This window comes from Theobroma cacao, chromosome 9, assembly GCF_053813885.1.
Source record: "Theobroma cacao isolate CCN51 chromosome 9, ASM5381388v1, whole genome shotgun sequence".
NCBI classification, from domain to species: domain Eukaryota; kingdom Viridiplantae; phylum Streptophyta; class Magnoliopsida; order Malvales; family Malvaceae; genus Theobroma; species Theobroma cacao.
In genome coordinates this window covers 4,952,883-4,965,591 of record NC_142647.1, presented here as the reverse complement: position 1 = coordinate 4,965,591, position 12,709 = coordinate 4,952,883, and the positions used below count along the sequence as shown (strand labels likewise).

Sequence of the window (12,709 nt, the reverse complement as noted above, 5' to 3'; positions counted from 1 at the left end):
CGAGTAGATTAGTAACGATTTGAATATTCATTTATTTTTAAATTATTTGAAATCAAAATCAATTAAAATTTGAGAAAAACTTTAACATGTTATTAATTGTACAAAATAATCTTTTAATTTATCAGCAAAAATGACTATTAAAAACAAAAAAATATATTATAATTCATTAAATGAATTTAATAAAAAAGATTTAGTTTGAAAATTAATCCAATTTTATTAAAAAATAATCGAATTCGATTAAAGTATATCTTAACTCTTCTATCCAAATTCTACCCGAAACCTAATCAAGCGTAACACTACCATAACTGATTATAGGTATTAAAAACTGTCATAATAAGAGTTTTAATTTCAATGACCACTTGATTTATTCTGTTAAAAACGGCCCGCCGTCATCCCCTGCCTGTCAACATTTTTTTATGAATAAACGGAGCGAGGAAAATGCCTCGCTCGGGAGGACGAGAATGGTTTGGAAGCAAAAATCCAATGACTATAACATATTTCTTGATGGGGAAACGATTTTTTCATTTTTATAGATAGTAAAGAAGTAAATTGCATGATCTTGTGAACTTTTCCAATGCTCATGGGTGCACATCAGAGTAGGCTACTGCTTGTAGAATTCAGATTCATTGAAATCCAAGTAGGAGCACGCTAGTCATAGGCTCTTTGCCTTCTTCTAGCGGCTGAATCCCAATAGGAAATAATCACTGAGTCAATAAATCCAAGTGTTGTCCAATTAGGAAGTTGAGTTGTCAACAGGAACAAAAACTGGAGCATTAATCGATACAGCCCATAATTCTCTCTCAAACGAAGCCGACGTTAGTAAATAAGTAAACAACAAATATATATATACATGGTAACATCAGTTGTATAGCCTATAAATGTGTAGGAAAATTCAAACTTGCAAAAATTAGCAGTAGGTATTTTCATTTAATAGGCAGTAGAGGAGACGAGGAAATTTCTTTGACAAGAATTTAAAATACCTACTCTGTTAGAAAAGACGCAGAGATTGACCCATGGGGTTCCACGGTGCCTCCAATGATTCTTGGGTTCTGAGTCCTATCTCCTCCTCCAGGAACAAAACCCTCCAACATCCCAGAGCTTCCACCGATACCATCTCATCCCTCTCACCCCTATCCAATGGTCTGATGTTTGCCACACCTTCTCCAGCGGCAAAGTCCAGGAAAAGTCATGCCAGTTTTTGGAAGGCGGTGAAGCAGTATTTGACATGTTACAGTCCTGCAAGATCAAAACCCAAAAGCAAACAAAAATCAAGCAAAGGAGATTCTGTCGCAGCTTCCAAAACTAGCTCTACTCATTCAGTTAGGGCTTCACCAGATCATGCATATAGTGCTATGAGCGCTGAAGAGCGTGATGAGAACTTAAAGGCAGTGATTACATTTTGCAACAAATCAGTGGAATCGGTAATTGTCTCTTGGTTATAATCATTTGTTAATATATTGCTTAATCTCAACACGAGTATAGGTACCATTGACTGCATGTTCATTGCAGGGACGAAGGAGTGATACCATGGTTAAGGACTGCAACCGCATCTGCTGTGCTTGATGGGCTTCTCGGAGTTGAAAACTGACTTCTTCTCTTTATTTCTTCCCTTCTCCTTTTTTAAATTAAAAAAAAAGAACTGATTATTTAGGAGGACCTTTTTCTTTTTGAATAAATATTGTTGTTTCTTTGTCTTTTCAATGGAATCCATCTGATCTTCGTATTGAATATTGGATACTGAAAAAAAATTGTCAGAATTTTGAATGAGAAAAAGAAAAAGAAAACTATTAACGTGTTAATGGTATGGTATGGTATGATATCCTTTGATTAATCTCTCTAGGATAGCTAGACTTGCACTGTGGCGGATGAAAAATAAGCCTGCAATATTGGTAGAACAGTAGGAGATGAAATTAAGAGATACAATAGCTGCACTGTATTTGATATAGATTTAACACTGTTCTAACATCATTAATCCATTTCCTGTTAAGTGTAAACCCTTTTCCGTTGAGTATGGCAAATAGTGGATAAACCCCATGGGATTCAAAACCTTGTTATTGGATTACGAAGCGCATGCCCACAAAGTGAACGCCATGATACCATTGCAAAACACAGATTGAGGAATTGAAAGAGAATGAGACTCATCAAACGCATATTTAATATTTCCCTTTGATGGGAAAAAGGTTAGCAGAACTAAAGAGCCTAATCTCTCATCAATGGTTCAGCTAGATTCCTTCCTAAGGAATAACACTGGTTAACCTATAACCATAACCTTGCCTATTAATCAATTCTAGAATCAAATGTGAAGTTAAACAATATAAAACAATCATTCATTCATTATTGAAAGACGTAGTTTTAACTTTTAAGCATTGATGTCGTAATAGCAGTAGCAGTAATCTGGCATGGATGAAGGAGAAACAAAACTCATAATAAACCAAAAATTAACATAATTAATGACAAAATCACATCATCATCTCTAGCTAACAAAATGAAAGTTCATCTCAATCCTTGACACCAGTAGCTAAAAATAAGTATCACAAAACATTACAAAATAACCAAGACTTAATTAATCCATCAAAGCTAGCAAATTCTTGCCTTCTTCACCTTCACAGTTCTTACTTCTCAGATGAGTTAGGTCCCCTCTTTTTGCCAAATCCAACCACTGCAAAGACCCCAAAACAAAATAAATTACTTGTCTCAATTAATAAATATTCATATCTTCTTTTATATTCATTTAATTTCAGTGAAATTCAGTTCACAGTAAAAGTTCTTCAAAGAGCAAAAGCGAATCCCATTTCTAGAGGAAAAGTTCCCCAATAAAAATTAACTATAAACAAACATAACACTGACAAAGTAACAAAAAAAAAGGGTTTTTCACCCGTGAAAGAACTTCAATAAGCTCAAAATCGAATATACAACAATATACAAGATCGAACCAGATTATCCAAATCAAATATTGAAAACCCACAAAAAGAAATGAAATAGAGTGAAAAAATTAATCACCTGCGGTGACGAAACGGCGGTTGTATTGCATCCTCTTGTAAGCGCGGCCGCGGGGCTTCTTCTTCTTGTCTTGCTTTGCCACTTTAGGAGTTTGGCCTCTCACCTTACCAGCACGAGCTAGAGATCCGTGAACCTTACCTGAAATAATCAACGCGTTCAAATATCAACATCCAACCCAGGGCGAAACCCTTGGTAAACGAAGATAAATTAGGTGAGGAAGCTTTGGAGATTTACCCATGGCTGCGGCTGTTCTTTGATCTCCTCGGTTGGCTTCTGGCGGTGAGCAGAGAATAAGAAAGACTATGGTTAGGGTTTTGAAATGCTTATATATAGTCGTGGAGAATTTTGGGTCTGGTTTAAACCCAGAAAGTTAAATTTGGGTCCTTCGAAGTCCAAAGTGAACAATGTTTAGGATCTTTCAACTTTAAAGCCCATTGAGCTCATAATAAATCGTGCTTGGGCCTTTTCATGAACCCTTGCTGACAAAACATTACAAGCCCATCACCTAGTCTTTTACTTCTGAAATCAATCATCACGTGCAATAACTTTTTTTCGATGAGACGGCTAAACATTTGGGAAATCCAAACTTTAATTTACTTCATCAAAATAATTTTAATTGAGTAAATTTTCCATAGAATATTTCAGTAAAAAAAAAAAAGATAGATGTGTTAAACATTTAGTAAATCAAAATATTCATCAAAATAAATTAAGAAAAATATAACAATAGGATAATAAATATTTTTTTTTGTTCGTTCCTTTCGGACCCACTTCTTCATCTTCCCATGTTTTTGTCTATGTATTTTATAATTTTTTTACCATAATATTTCAATAAAATTTTAAATTATTAAATAAAATTCAAACAAGTTATTATTTTTTTATTTTAATTATTTTTATATAATATTATGTTAATATTGTATGTTAACGTATCATAATAAATGATGATATTATGCGTGATATTGCACTATTTACGTCAAATACTATATTAACACCACGTGAATGTAAGAATTTATTATTAACATTTTGGTTAATGATAGTTAATTTATTATTAATTATAAGAATTTATTTGATTTAAAATAAAAATATAGTTACTTGATTGAAGATAATAAAAAAATAAGATTTATTTAAATTTTTTTAAATTGTTCAAAATATTTTTTAAGATATTATGTCTTTTTTTTACTTTTCAAAAAAAAATTGTTTTATCTTAACTTAAAAATTTACAATCTCAAATAATTTTCTATAAGTAAACTAAATTATAATATAAAATTTAAGAAAAATTTAAATACCATTATCCAAATACAACATAAGAGATGTTTTGTACATAATAGATTTTTACTTTTACTAATTAAAATAGAAATATGAAAAAAAAAAAAAATTTCTGTTTGGTCAAAACAGCTGTTGCATTTCGGACAAATTCAGATTCTCCCACCTGAAACAAAGATTCCGCTTTAAAAGAACGCGCTTTAGAACCCTTAACATCAGTTCGTCCGTTTCAGACCGCAAAGGAATCACAGATTCCGCGGGAGTCATTAACTACACCCAATAAAAAATACACGTGTACAAAACCAAACATTAACAGCTAAAACTAATGTAGTCCTGGCTCCAACAGATTACCACTGACCACAGATAAAATCCATTTTTTAGGGTTTATCTTAAGGTTCTAAATCCATAGCCGTCATTTTTGTTGCTCACTTCAATCGCGCTCGAAAAGCCAATGGTGGGAAGAGATCAGGCGGCGCCGCCTGCTGACCAACTTGCCGCGATGGACTTGACCGACGCCGTTCAGAACCACGCATTCTCTGACCGCGTCCTGATCCGGTCCATCGTTGGCCGGCCCGACGGAGGGGCTGGCCTTGCGGGGCAACGAGTCCGGGCCGCTGGTTGGGTGAGGACGGGGAGAGAGCAAGGGAAAGGAACGTTCGCGTTCTTGGAACTGAACGACGGGTCTTGTCCGGCGAACTTGCAGGTGATTGTGGACGCCGGCGTGGCTGTTCTGAGCAAGCTGGTGGCGACCGGCACGTGCGTGGTGGTTGATGGAATATTGAAGGTGCCGCCTGAAGGCACGAGGCAGAGGATTGAGCTTCGGGTCGAAAAAGTGGTTCATATAGGCGAGGTGGATCCTGCTAAGTACCCGATACCAAAAACGAAGCTCACGCTTGAATTTTTGAGGGATCATCTTCATCTTCGATCTAGGACCAACACGGTGTGGATCTCTCCCCAAATTGAACGCTTATCTTTCTTATTCGGAACGTTCTAAAACTATAGTATTTTCTATAAAAAGAATCTTAAAATTTTAATACTATTAAATATAGTGAAGGGAAAGCTTGTCAAATTTCCGGACTAGTAACATTTCACAGTTCAATTCGAAACCAAGTATGAACTTTTGGTAAGAAAAATTCGATAACTTTGGGGATCAATATAATGTTGGTATTTTCATCTTTATTATGCCTTAGAGTTTTTGTGTAATTATTTTGCTATTTATTGTTTTCTTATTTTGTAATTGTTGGTAATTATTCATAAATTCAGATTGCTGCAATTGCTCGAATTCGGAATGCACTTGCTTTTGCCACTCACTCTTTCTTCCAAGAACATCATTTCCTTTATGTGCACACTCCAATTTTAACCACTAGTGATTGTGAGGGTGCTGGTGAAATGTTTCAAGTTACAACTTTGATTAGTGAAGCTGAAAAGTTGGAGAAGGAGCTGATTAAAAATCCTCCTCCATCAGAAGCAGATATAGAAGCAGCTAGGCAACTTGTGAGTGAGAGGGGGGAGGCTGTTAAACAACTGAAAGCTGCTAAAGCAAGCAAGGCGGATATTGCTGCTTCTGTGGCTGAACTTAATAAAGCGAAGGAGAGTCTCTCAAAGCTGGAGGAGAGATCTAAACTGAAACCTGGGATCCCCCAAAAGGATGGCAAGATTGACTATACTCAAGATTTCTTTGCTCGCCAAGCCTTTTTGACAGTTTCTGGCCAACTACAGGTTGAAACTTATGCATGTGCTGTTAGTAACGTGTATACCTTTGGGCCAACTTTCCGTGCTGAACACTCTCACACTTCAAGGCATTTGGCCGAGTTTTGGATGGTGGAGCCTGAAATAGCATTTGCAGATCTTCAGGTATTTCTAGCACTATAATACTCCTTTTAGATTCATTTGTGATCCATAAAAATATTCATTTTGAAGTTAAATCAAGGATTGAATACTTCTGCAGGATGACATGAGCTGTGCTGAGGCATATGTGAAGTATATGTGTAAATGGTTGCTTGAGAAATGCCTTGATGATATGGAATTCATGGCTAAAAATTATGATAAAGGTTGCATTGACCGGCTGAGAATGGTTGCGTCAACTCCTTTTGTACGTATATCATACACAGAAGCAGTGGAGCTGTTAGAGGAAGCTGTGAGAGGTGGTAAGAAATTTGAAAATGAGGTGGAGTGGGGGATTGATTTAGCATCTGAGCATGAAAGGTATGCAAGTCTGTATAATTAATGCCTTCTACCTGCTTGAAATGTGGATGCTGATACCTTGGTATCTCGCAGATACTTGACAGAGGTTAAATTTCAGAAGCCTGTTATTGTTTATAACTACCCAAAGGGAATTAAAGCGTTCTACATGAGGCTCAATGATGACTTAAAAACAGTTGCTGCTATGGATGTCCTTGTGCCCAAGGTGGGTGTTTTCATTCTGTACATCACATGTTCATTCACAATCTTTCCGTTTTCCTTTGTCACATACTCACATTTGTGAGTGGATATATGTCAAATATTTCAGGTTGGAGAATTAATTGGGGGAAGCCAAAGGGAAGAGCGTTATGATGTTATCCGGGAAAGGTATGAGGAAGTGTTTCCTTGATTCATATCATGATTGTATGTTAGTTTTGTACTGCTAAGCTTTGTCTTAGTCATATCATTAGTATAGGATATTCTTTTATAGATAGTGAACCGTTGGGAGATTGAACATAATAATGAACCTGTCTTTGGTGGCTATTCCTTACAGAATTACAGAGATGGGGCTGCCTCTTGAGCCATATGAGTGGTATCTTGACCTGCGGCGCTATGGAACTGTTAAACATTGTGGATTTGGTTTAGGCTTTGAACGAATGATTCTCTTTGCCACTGGCATCGACAACATTAGAGATGTTATTCCCTTCCCGCGATATCCAGGGAGGGCTGATCTTTGATCGGGTATTCCCCAGATGACCTGAGAAAATGGTCTTCATTTTCAGCTTAAAAAAACACACAAGGATGTTAGTCTTTTCCCTTAGTGTTGATTACTCCTATATTATTTTGATTTGATTGAAGCAAATTGTAGTAGTAAAACTGTTTCATCAGTCTTACTCTTGCTATATTTCATAACAGCCCCCATTTTTTGTTTGTTATATTTTATATGTTAGTATCATTATTATTATTTTCTTATCAAAGAAGCCTTGTCTTGCGTTTGTGCGCTCCATATCTCGCGATCCATTCCACATCTTGCGATCCATTCCTTTACTTTATAAATGCATTACTATAATCTTGAAATATCGACCCACATAAATGTGTGCATGATTTTATATTGGGTGCCATGGTCCTTAAATAAATATTTAAGTGATCCCAAATATAATTTAACATGTTTAATTAGCAGTTCTATATTTAGTAAATAAATTAAATGGTAAAAACTACTACTTCTAACAACTTTAAAGAAATCAATTACTGTAATACTTGATTATGAATCCTACGTTAGTACGCATATTGGAAATTAGTACTGGTAGAAATCTTAAGCAAATACCTAAAATTTGAATCATTTATAAAACTGCTGCCAGAGTTTCGGAAACGGCACCGTATAGCTGCCTCGTTTAGTTTTGAGTTACGAGTTTCGACGACCTGGCAATGGCATCTACTTGGGCTTTTCAACTCTGAATCGGCTGCAGGTTCTTTTATTCTTGGATGAACAGTTGGTTCATTTTTGCGAATTAGGTTTGAAAATGAGGAAACTAGCGAGAAATTTTCGAAAATCTGAAGATGACAAGTTCTCGCTCCCAACTCTCGACGATTCTCGTCCCATGGATACACATGGTCTTTCCCTTTCTCTTTCTCTTTAGCCCAGATAACAATTTTGATTTATGTTCCATTTGAATAATAGTAACAAAAAGAAAGCTTTTCATTCAGGGTATGTTTTGAAATTTGCAGAACAAGAGGAGGTGGTCCGATCGCTTGAAAGGATGCATGCTCAGCAAAGTCTTCAATGGAAGGTTGTATCTTTGGTTCTTCCTAAACTCAGAAACAAAAAAAAAAAAAAAAGCCTTTTATCTTTCCCTTCGCTTGCAATTCTAATTTCTTTACTCATATTATTCCTTTTTTGAGTAGAGCGTGTTTGCAGCACTTCTCTTTTGTTACTCCGCGTTTCTTCTATACTCCATCTATCAGCAAGCTTTATTTCCATGGGAACTGGTACGATTTGCTCATTCATAGAACCCAATTGCTTGATATGACCAGAAAACTTATCACGATTATAGAGCATTTCTCTTGGAAAAATTATGAACGTGATTATAAAATTGCTAATGTAATTGGATTTGGCAAGGTCCACAATGCACTTTGCTCTGAATTGTATTTAGTTGATAATTAATTCATTTGAGTGTCCATTTGATTGTATACTATTTCTTTTTTCTTAGCACCAATCATCAAATATAACTCGTTTCCTTTTGATTAACAGCGATACCATGCTTATTTCATGGAAGATGTTGGCTCATGGATGATAATAACTGCAGGTTTGACTGTTTTCTTATCCTCATCGATTTGCATTCCTTCAGTAGCTAATTGTGCTTGTTACATGTTATAATTTTTTGCTGAAATAGTACATAGTTTAGTCCAAAAGTCTATATTTTTGCTATTCTTTTGGTGAAATGTAGCCATATTGTTTTAGGGTTTTTTTTTTTGAATATGCTATTTATTGTAGATATTTTCCACCTTGTATTACATTCAACATGGATGATATGGTTTTTAATCTTTATAACTGTGACATATAGTAAATTTACTAAGTTTATCCTTTAACAGATTGGCTAGCTGTTTTAGTTTGCTCAATGGCCATTATGGGCCTACTTAATAATTCAAAGGATCACAGACGATGGATTGAGTACTCATGCTTTGTTGGCCTTATGCTTGCAGTTTTCTGGTTATATTACATGCTGAGGTACATCAGAGTCTCAGAATTTTAACTCCTTCATATATTTGATATCTGTTATCCATAATGATTGTCTTGCTGGTGCCGTGAAAATTTGAAAGAACAATATATGATGGTTAATTGTGGGTGAAAAAAGGGGGTGGTGAAAGTGTTGTGGTTTTAAGGGGAATGAAATAAAGTAATGGGTGATCAACTCCAATCAAACCTTTTGGATTCCAGTCATTTTTAATCAGATACACTTGTGTTGGATTCTATATAAACATTGAAATACATTTAGTTAAAGCAGTTTCCGGCTTAGGAGCTGCATTTGTAATGTTATGAAATTGGTCTCTAGGGCAGTTTTTTCAGTTTTATTTTCTTTTGTAATAAAGAGGCTCTTCGGATCTTCTTGGTTTGCTTAAGTTTGTTCTTTAATTCACCCTTCTGGATGTTCTAATAACTTATATCCTCAGTCACTTATTACTGATGCAATGCTAATTTGCATGGTAGAATGCCAAAATTCCGTTGGGATGTTATATGGCTTCCTCTTGGGCCCTTCAGGTATGTTCTATTTTCCTGCCTTTCTTTATCTATGCATCTTAAATTCTTACTTATGCATTGAACTTGCAGTGGATCTGGGGTATGCCTCTATGTGGACCATCTCCTTTCCGAGTCATCAGAGGAAGTAAGAAAACTCAGAAGCTATATGTATGCTTTCAAGGCTGGCTAGAAGTCTGTTTCAACTGGGTATCAGACGGCACAAGATAATGGCTGCAGGATTGGGATTTAGAAGCAGCTACTGCGAGTCAAATGGGTTGGAGAAAGGATGTACAATGTCGTCCTCCGGTAACTCTCACTGGACAAACAGGGACAAAAACCAGAGTTGGAGGATTCTTGTTCTTTTTATAACGTGTTGGGGTGTTTACTAGTTGAGTGTACCATAAAGTTTCAACAGTCTATATACTTACCAACTTGATATGCTAGTGCACCATAAAGATAAATTTGTGCACATTCATTGGCCTCAATGCACCATCGCAGATTCTACCCTCTTGGGTTCAATTGAAAACAGTTCCAACCTTTTTGTACCATTGCGAATGGTGCCAGGAGCAATTCCTTTTTCGCATAAGGGCATTATTCAAGCCTCATTGAACATAATAATCAGGTAGGCTTGACTTAATTCACGTAAGTCGTAGGCAACTAGGCATTCACTCGGTTATATCAAGACCTCTAAAAGGATTGGCTGAGCTCAATTCAACGACGGTAGTAGCTTAGCTGAATACCAATACTCTGAATCTGCGGGATACTTACAATTGCACGAGGACCTAACTCCAAGTTAATACATAAAATTTTCCTCTGGCTTGGCCAGTGGCCACCCTATGTTCATAAATCACGGGAGCTACTACTGGTAGCTGTGTCTGGATTCCGAGAAGATAATTTATGAACCTAAATCCAAAAACCATTCATCCATTTTAAAGATAGTTTTGAATCTATTTATAAAGCTCTAGAGTACCCATCTCCACTACAACCAAAAGTAAAAAGCACCAACCTTAAATGTCTAAACAACAATAAACCAAATATGTAAGAAAAATAATGTCTCACAAGTCACAATTGTAACACTAGCCAAAACTCTGGTGTAAACTTGTTTGTCAACAAAATGGAAGTTTTCATAAACCAGAGATGAACAAATCACTCATCATCATCAATGACCTTGGTACCCAAACCCTTCAGTCCTTCAGCTGGGATTTCAGCTACAGTGACTAGAGAGTAGAGCTCCTCCTTTGCATCTTCATCATCATTTCTCTTGCGAGCAATGCGAACCCTAACCCTTCTTGGGACACTTCGGATCCCTCTGCTCCAAATGTGCTTGTTCAGCTTGACATCAACTCTAACATCCTTTGTTCCCATGGCTTTTTGAGCGAACTTCCTGATCTCCTTTATAGCATTGGGAGCCTTCTTCTTGAATGTGCTGTTTCCAAGATAAACAAGAAGACAGTTAAAAATAAGTTACTCGACCTTTTGATGGACATCATTAGTTTGTATATGATTAAACCTACTTCCAAACATATTGATACTGTGCTGCAGCAGTAACTTCTAATCCCACCCAATACAGAAGTATAGTTAGATTATTCCCTATAGCTAATGCTGTCAACAAGACAAGAATATCATACTATAATATGTTATACTTGAAATTATGACAATGCCATAAAAATACTAGTAATTTCTAGCCATGGTCATCCAGTTAAGCATTGTTTTCCTATAATTAAAACCAAGCACAAAATCAGCCTTACACAGCGGCACCACCTTGAGGCATCACTTTTCACTAATACCCATTTCCCAACAATAAGAAACCCTTTCAATCTAAGCGTTATGAATCTCACGATTGCTTACACACCCTCCTCTAAAGTTCAGTTTCTTATCCCCATGAAAAACCCTTCCTTAGCCAACTAAATTCTTGATTATAATAGCTAGCCCACTTATCACAAACAACGTCAATACCACAAACACTCAAGGTCAAATTAACAATAAGATTGATATGCATCATTGAATATTGTAGAGAATAATAAAGCAAGCAAAGAACTTTGAAAGCAAGAAGGTAGTTTACAACCAAACCAAAAAAGAACCACCAAGCAAAGAGCACAATAATAAGGACAGAAGGACAAAGGAATGCAAAGCCATGGAAATAAAAAAAAAAAAGGTTGAATGGTTAAGTTACCAGCCATGGAGGCGCTTGTGAAGGTTGATGGTGTACTCTCTGGTCACCACTTCTTCCTTTCTTCCCCTTGTTTTCTCAACCATTTTCACTCTCTCTGGCGCAGCCCTTACCTGCATTCATTCACCCACTTGTCACGTCAAAACCGACTCTTAATCAATAGAAGATTATTAAAAAAAAGTAAATCAGATACAGGGGAAACGATAGTATAATTTTTTTTTTCTTCATTTCCCAGTTTCTCGTTGGCTTTCTCGGAAACCAAACAGAGGGAACCGTGACAGAAAGAAAGCAAAAGACAGAGACAGACCTGGTTTGGTTCGAAGGAAAGCAGCAGCTACAGAAAAGAAGGGAGGCTCAAGAAGGGAAGGCAGAGGAGATAAAAATGAAACACAAAACCCTAGTTTGCACACCCTAATAAAGCTCTATTAAAATCCGTGGTTTCGTGTATAATCGATCAGAGCGGTGTCGTTTCAGTATATTAATGGACCATGGACCTCCACTTTGATTGGGCCCTTAACTACGAAATCCAAGTCCGTTGTCAAAAATCTGAAATTCTATTTTATTAGCATAAAGGTGCCGATTGACAAAGGATTATTAGGAAATAAATTTGTGTATTTTTTAATTTGATATATTATTTAAAAAACACTTTTAAATTATTTAAGAAAATTTAAGTAATTTTTTATTATGTTCAATTAAGTAAGCACTTATCATTATTAATTATCATTAATCAAAACATCACTTATTATTTTATATACATATTTTTAATTAATTGTAATTTTATATATGCAATACTGACATGTCATAATAGATCGTGACATGGCATACAGATAACATAATAATATGATATTTTTCACTTTTCACAT

General features: G+C 35.9%; 4 protein-coding genes across 5 annotated transcripts; 2 read left to right on the top strand and 2 right to left on the bottom strand.

The window, feature by feature from the left end:
• Positions 1 to 2,421: 2,421 nt before the first annotated feature.
• Positions 2,422 to 3,354, bottom strand: LOC18588455 (small ribosomal subunit protein eS30z/eS30y/eS30x-like). Its single transcript, XM_007012871.3, has 3 exons — positions 3,235 to 3,354; positions 3,001 to 3,138; positions 2,422 to 2,659 (listed from the first exon to the last, which is right to left on the bottom strand). The coding sequence occupies exons 1-3, from the start codon at positions 3,236 to 3,238 to the stop codon at positions 2,613 to 2,615; spliced, it is 189 nt and encodes a 62-aa protein (XP_007012933.1). The 5' UTR covers positions 3,239 to 3,354; the 3' UTR covers positions 2,422 to 2,612.
• Positions 3,355 to 4,620: 1,266 nt separating this feature from the next.
• SYNC1 (Class II aminoacyl-tRNA and biotin synthetases superfamily protein) lies at positions 4,621 to 7,376 on the top strand. Its single transcript, XM_007012868.3, has 6 exons — positions 4,621 to 5,200; positions 5,524 to 6,114; positions 6,209 to 6,465; positions 6,538 to 6,667; positions 6,770 to 6,828; positions 6,995 to 7,376. Exons 1-6 carry the CDS (start codon positions 4,712 to 4,714, stop codon positions 7,176 to 7,178), a joined length of 1,710 nt encoding a protein of 569 aa, XP_007012930.3. The 5' UTR covers positions 4,621 to 4,711; the 3' UTR covers positions 7,179 to 7,376.
• A 435-nt stretch (positions 7,377 to 7,811) lies between these two features.
• On the top strand, positions 7,812 to 10,224 carry LOC18588453 (histone-lysine N-methyltransferase). Of its 2 annotated transcripts, none has more exons than XM_007012864.3 (7): positions 7,812 to 8,052; positions 8,146 to 8,228; positions 8,344 to 8,427; positions 8,690 to 8,744; positions 9,031 to 9,166; positions 9,647 to 9,697; positions 9,767 to 10,224. In XM_007012864.3, the coding sequence occupies exons 1-7, from the start codon at positions 7,962 to 7,964 to the stop codon at positions 9,864 to 9,866; spliced, it is 600 nt and encodes a 199-aa protein (XP_007012926.1). In that variant the 5' UTR covers positions 7,812 to 7,961; the 3' UTR covers positions 9,867 to 10,224. The 2 variants fall into 2 exon arrangements, with proteins under 2 accessions (XP_007012926.1, XP_007012927.1); XM_007012865.3 differs by having other exon boundaries at positions 7,839 to 8,052; positions 8,167 to 8,228.
• Positions 10,225 to 10,599: 375 nt separating this feature from the next.
• LOC18588452 (large ribosomal subunit protein eL31) lies at positions 10,600 to 12,282 on the bottom strand. The gene is made up of 3 exons (XM_007012863.3): positions 12,154 to 12,282; positions 11,850 to 11,959; positions 10,600 to 11,102 (listed from the first exon to the last, which is right to left on the bottom strand). Exons 2-3 carry the CDS (start codon positions 11,930 to 11,932, stop codon positions 10,823 to 10,825), a joined length of 363 nt encoding a protein of 120 aa, XP_007012925.1. The 5' UTR covers positions 11,933 to 11,959; positions 12,154 to 12,282; the 3' UTR covers positions 10,600 to 10,822.
• Between the last annotated feature and the right edge of the window lie 427 nt (positions 12,283 to 12,709).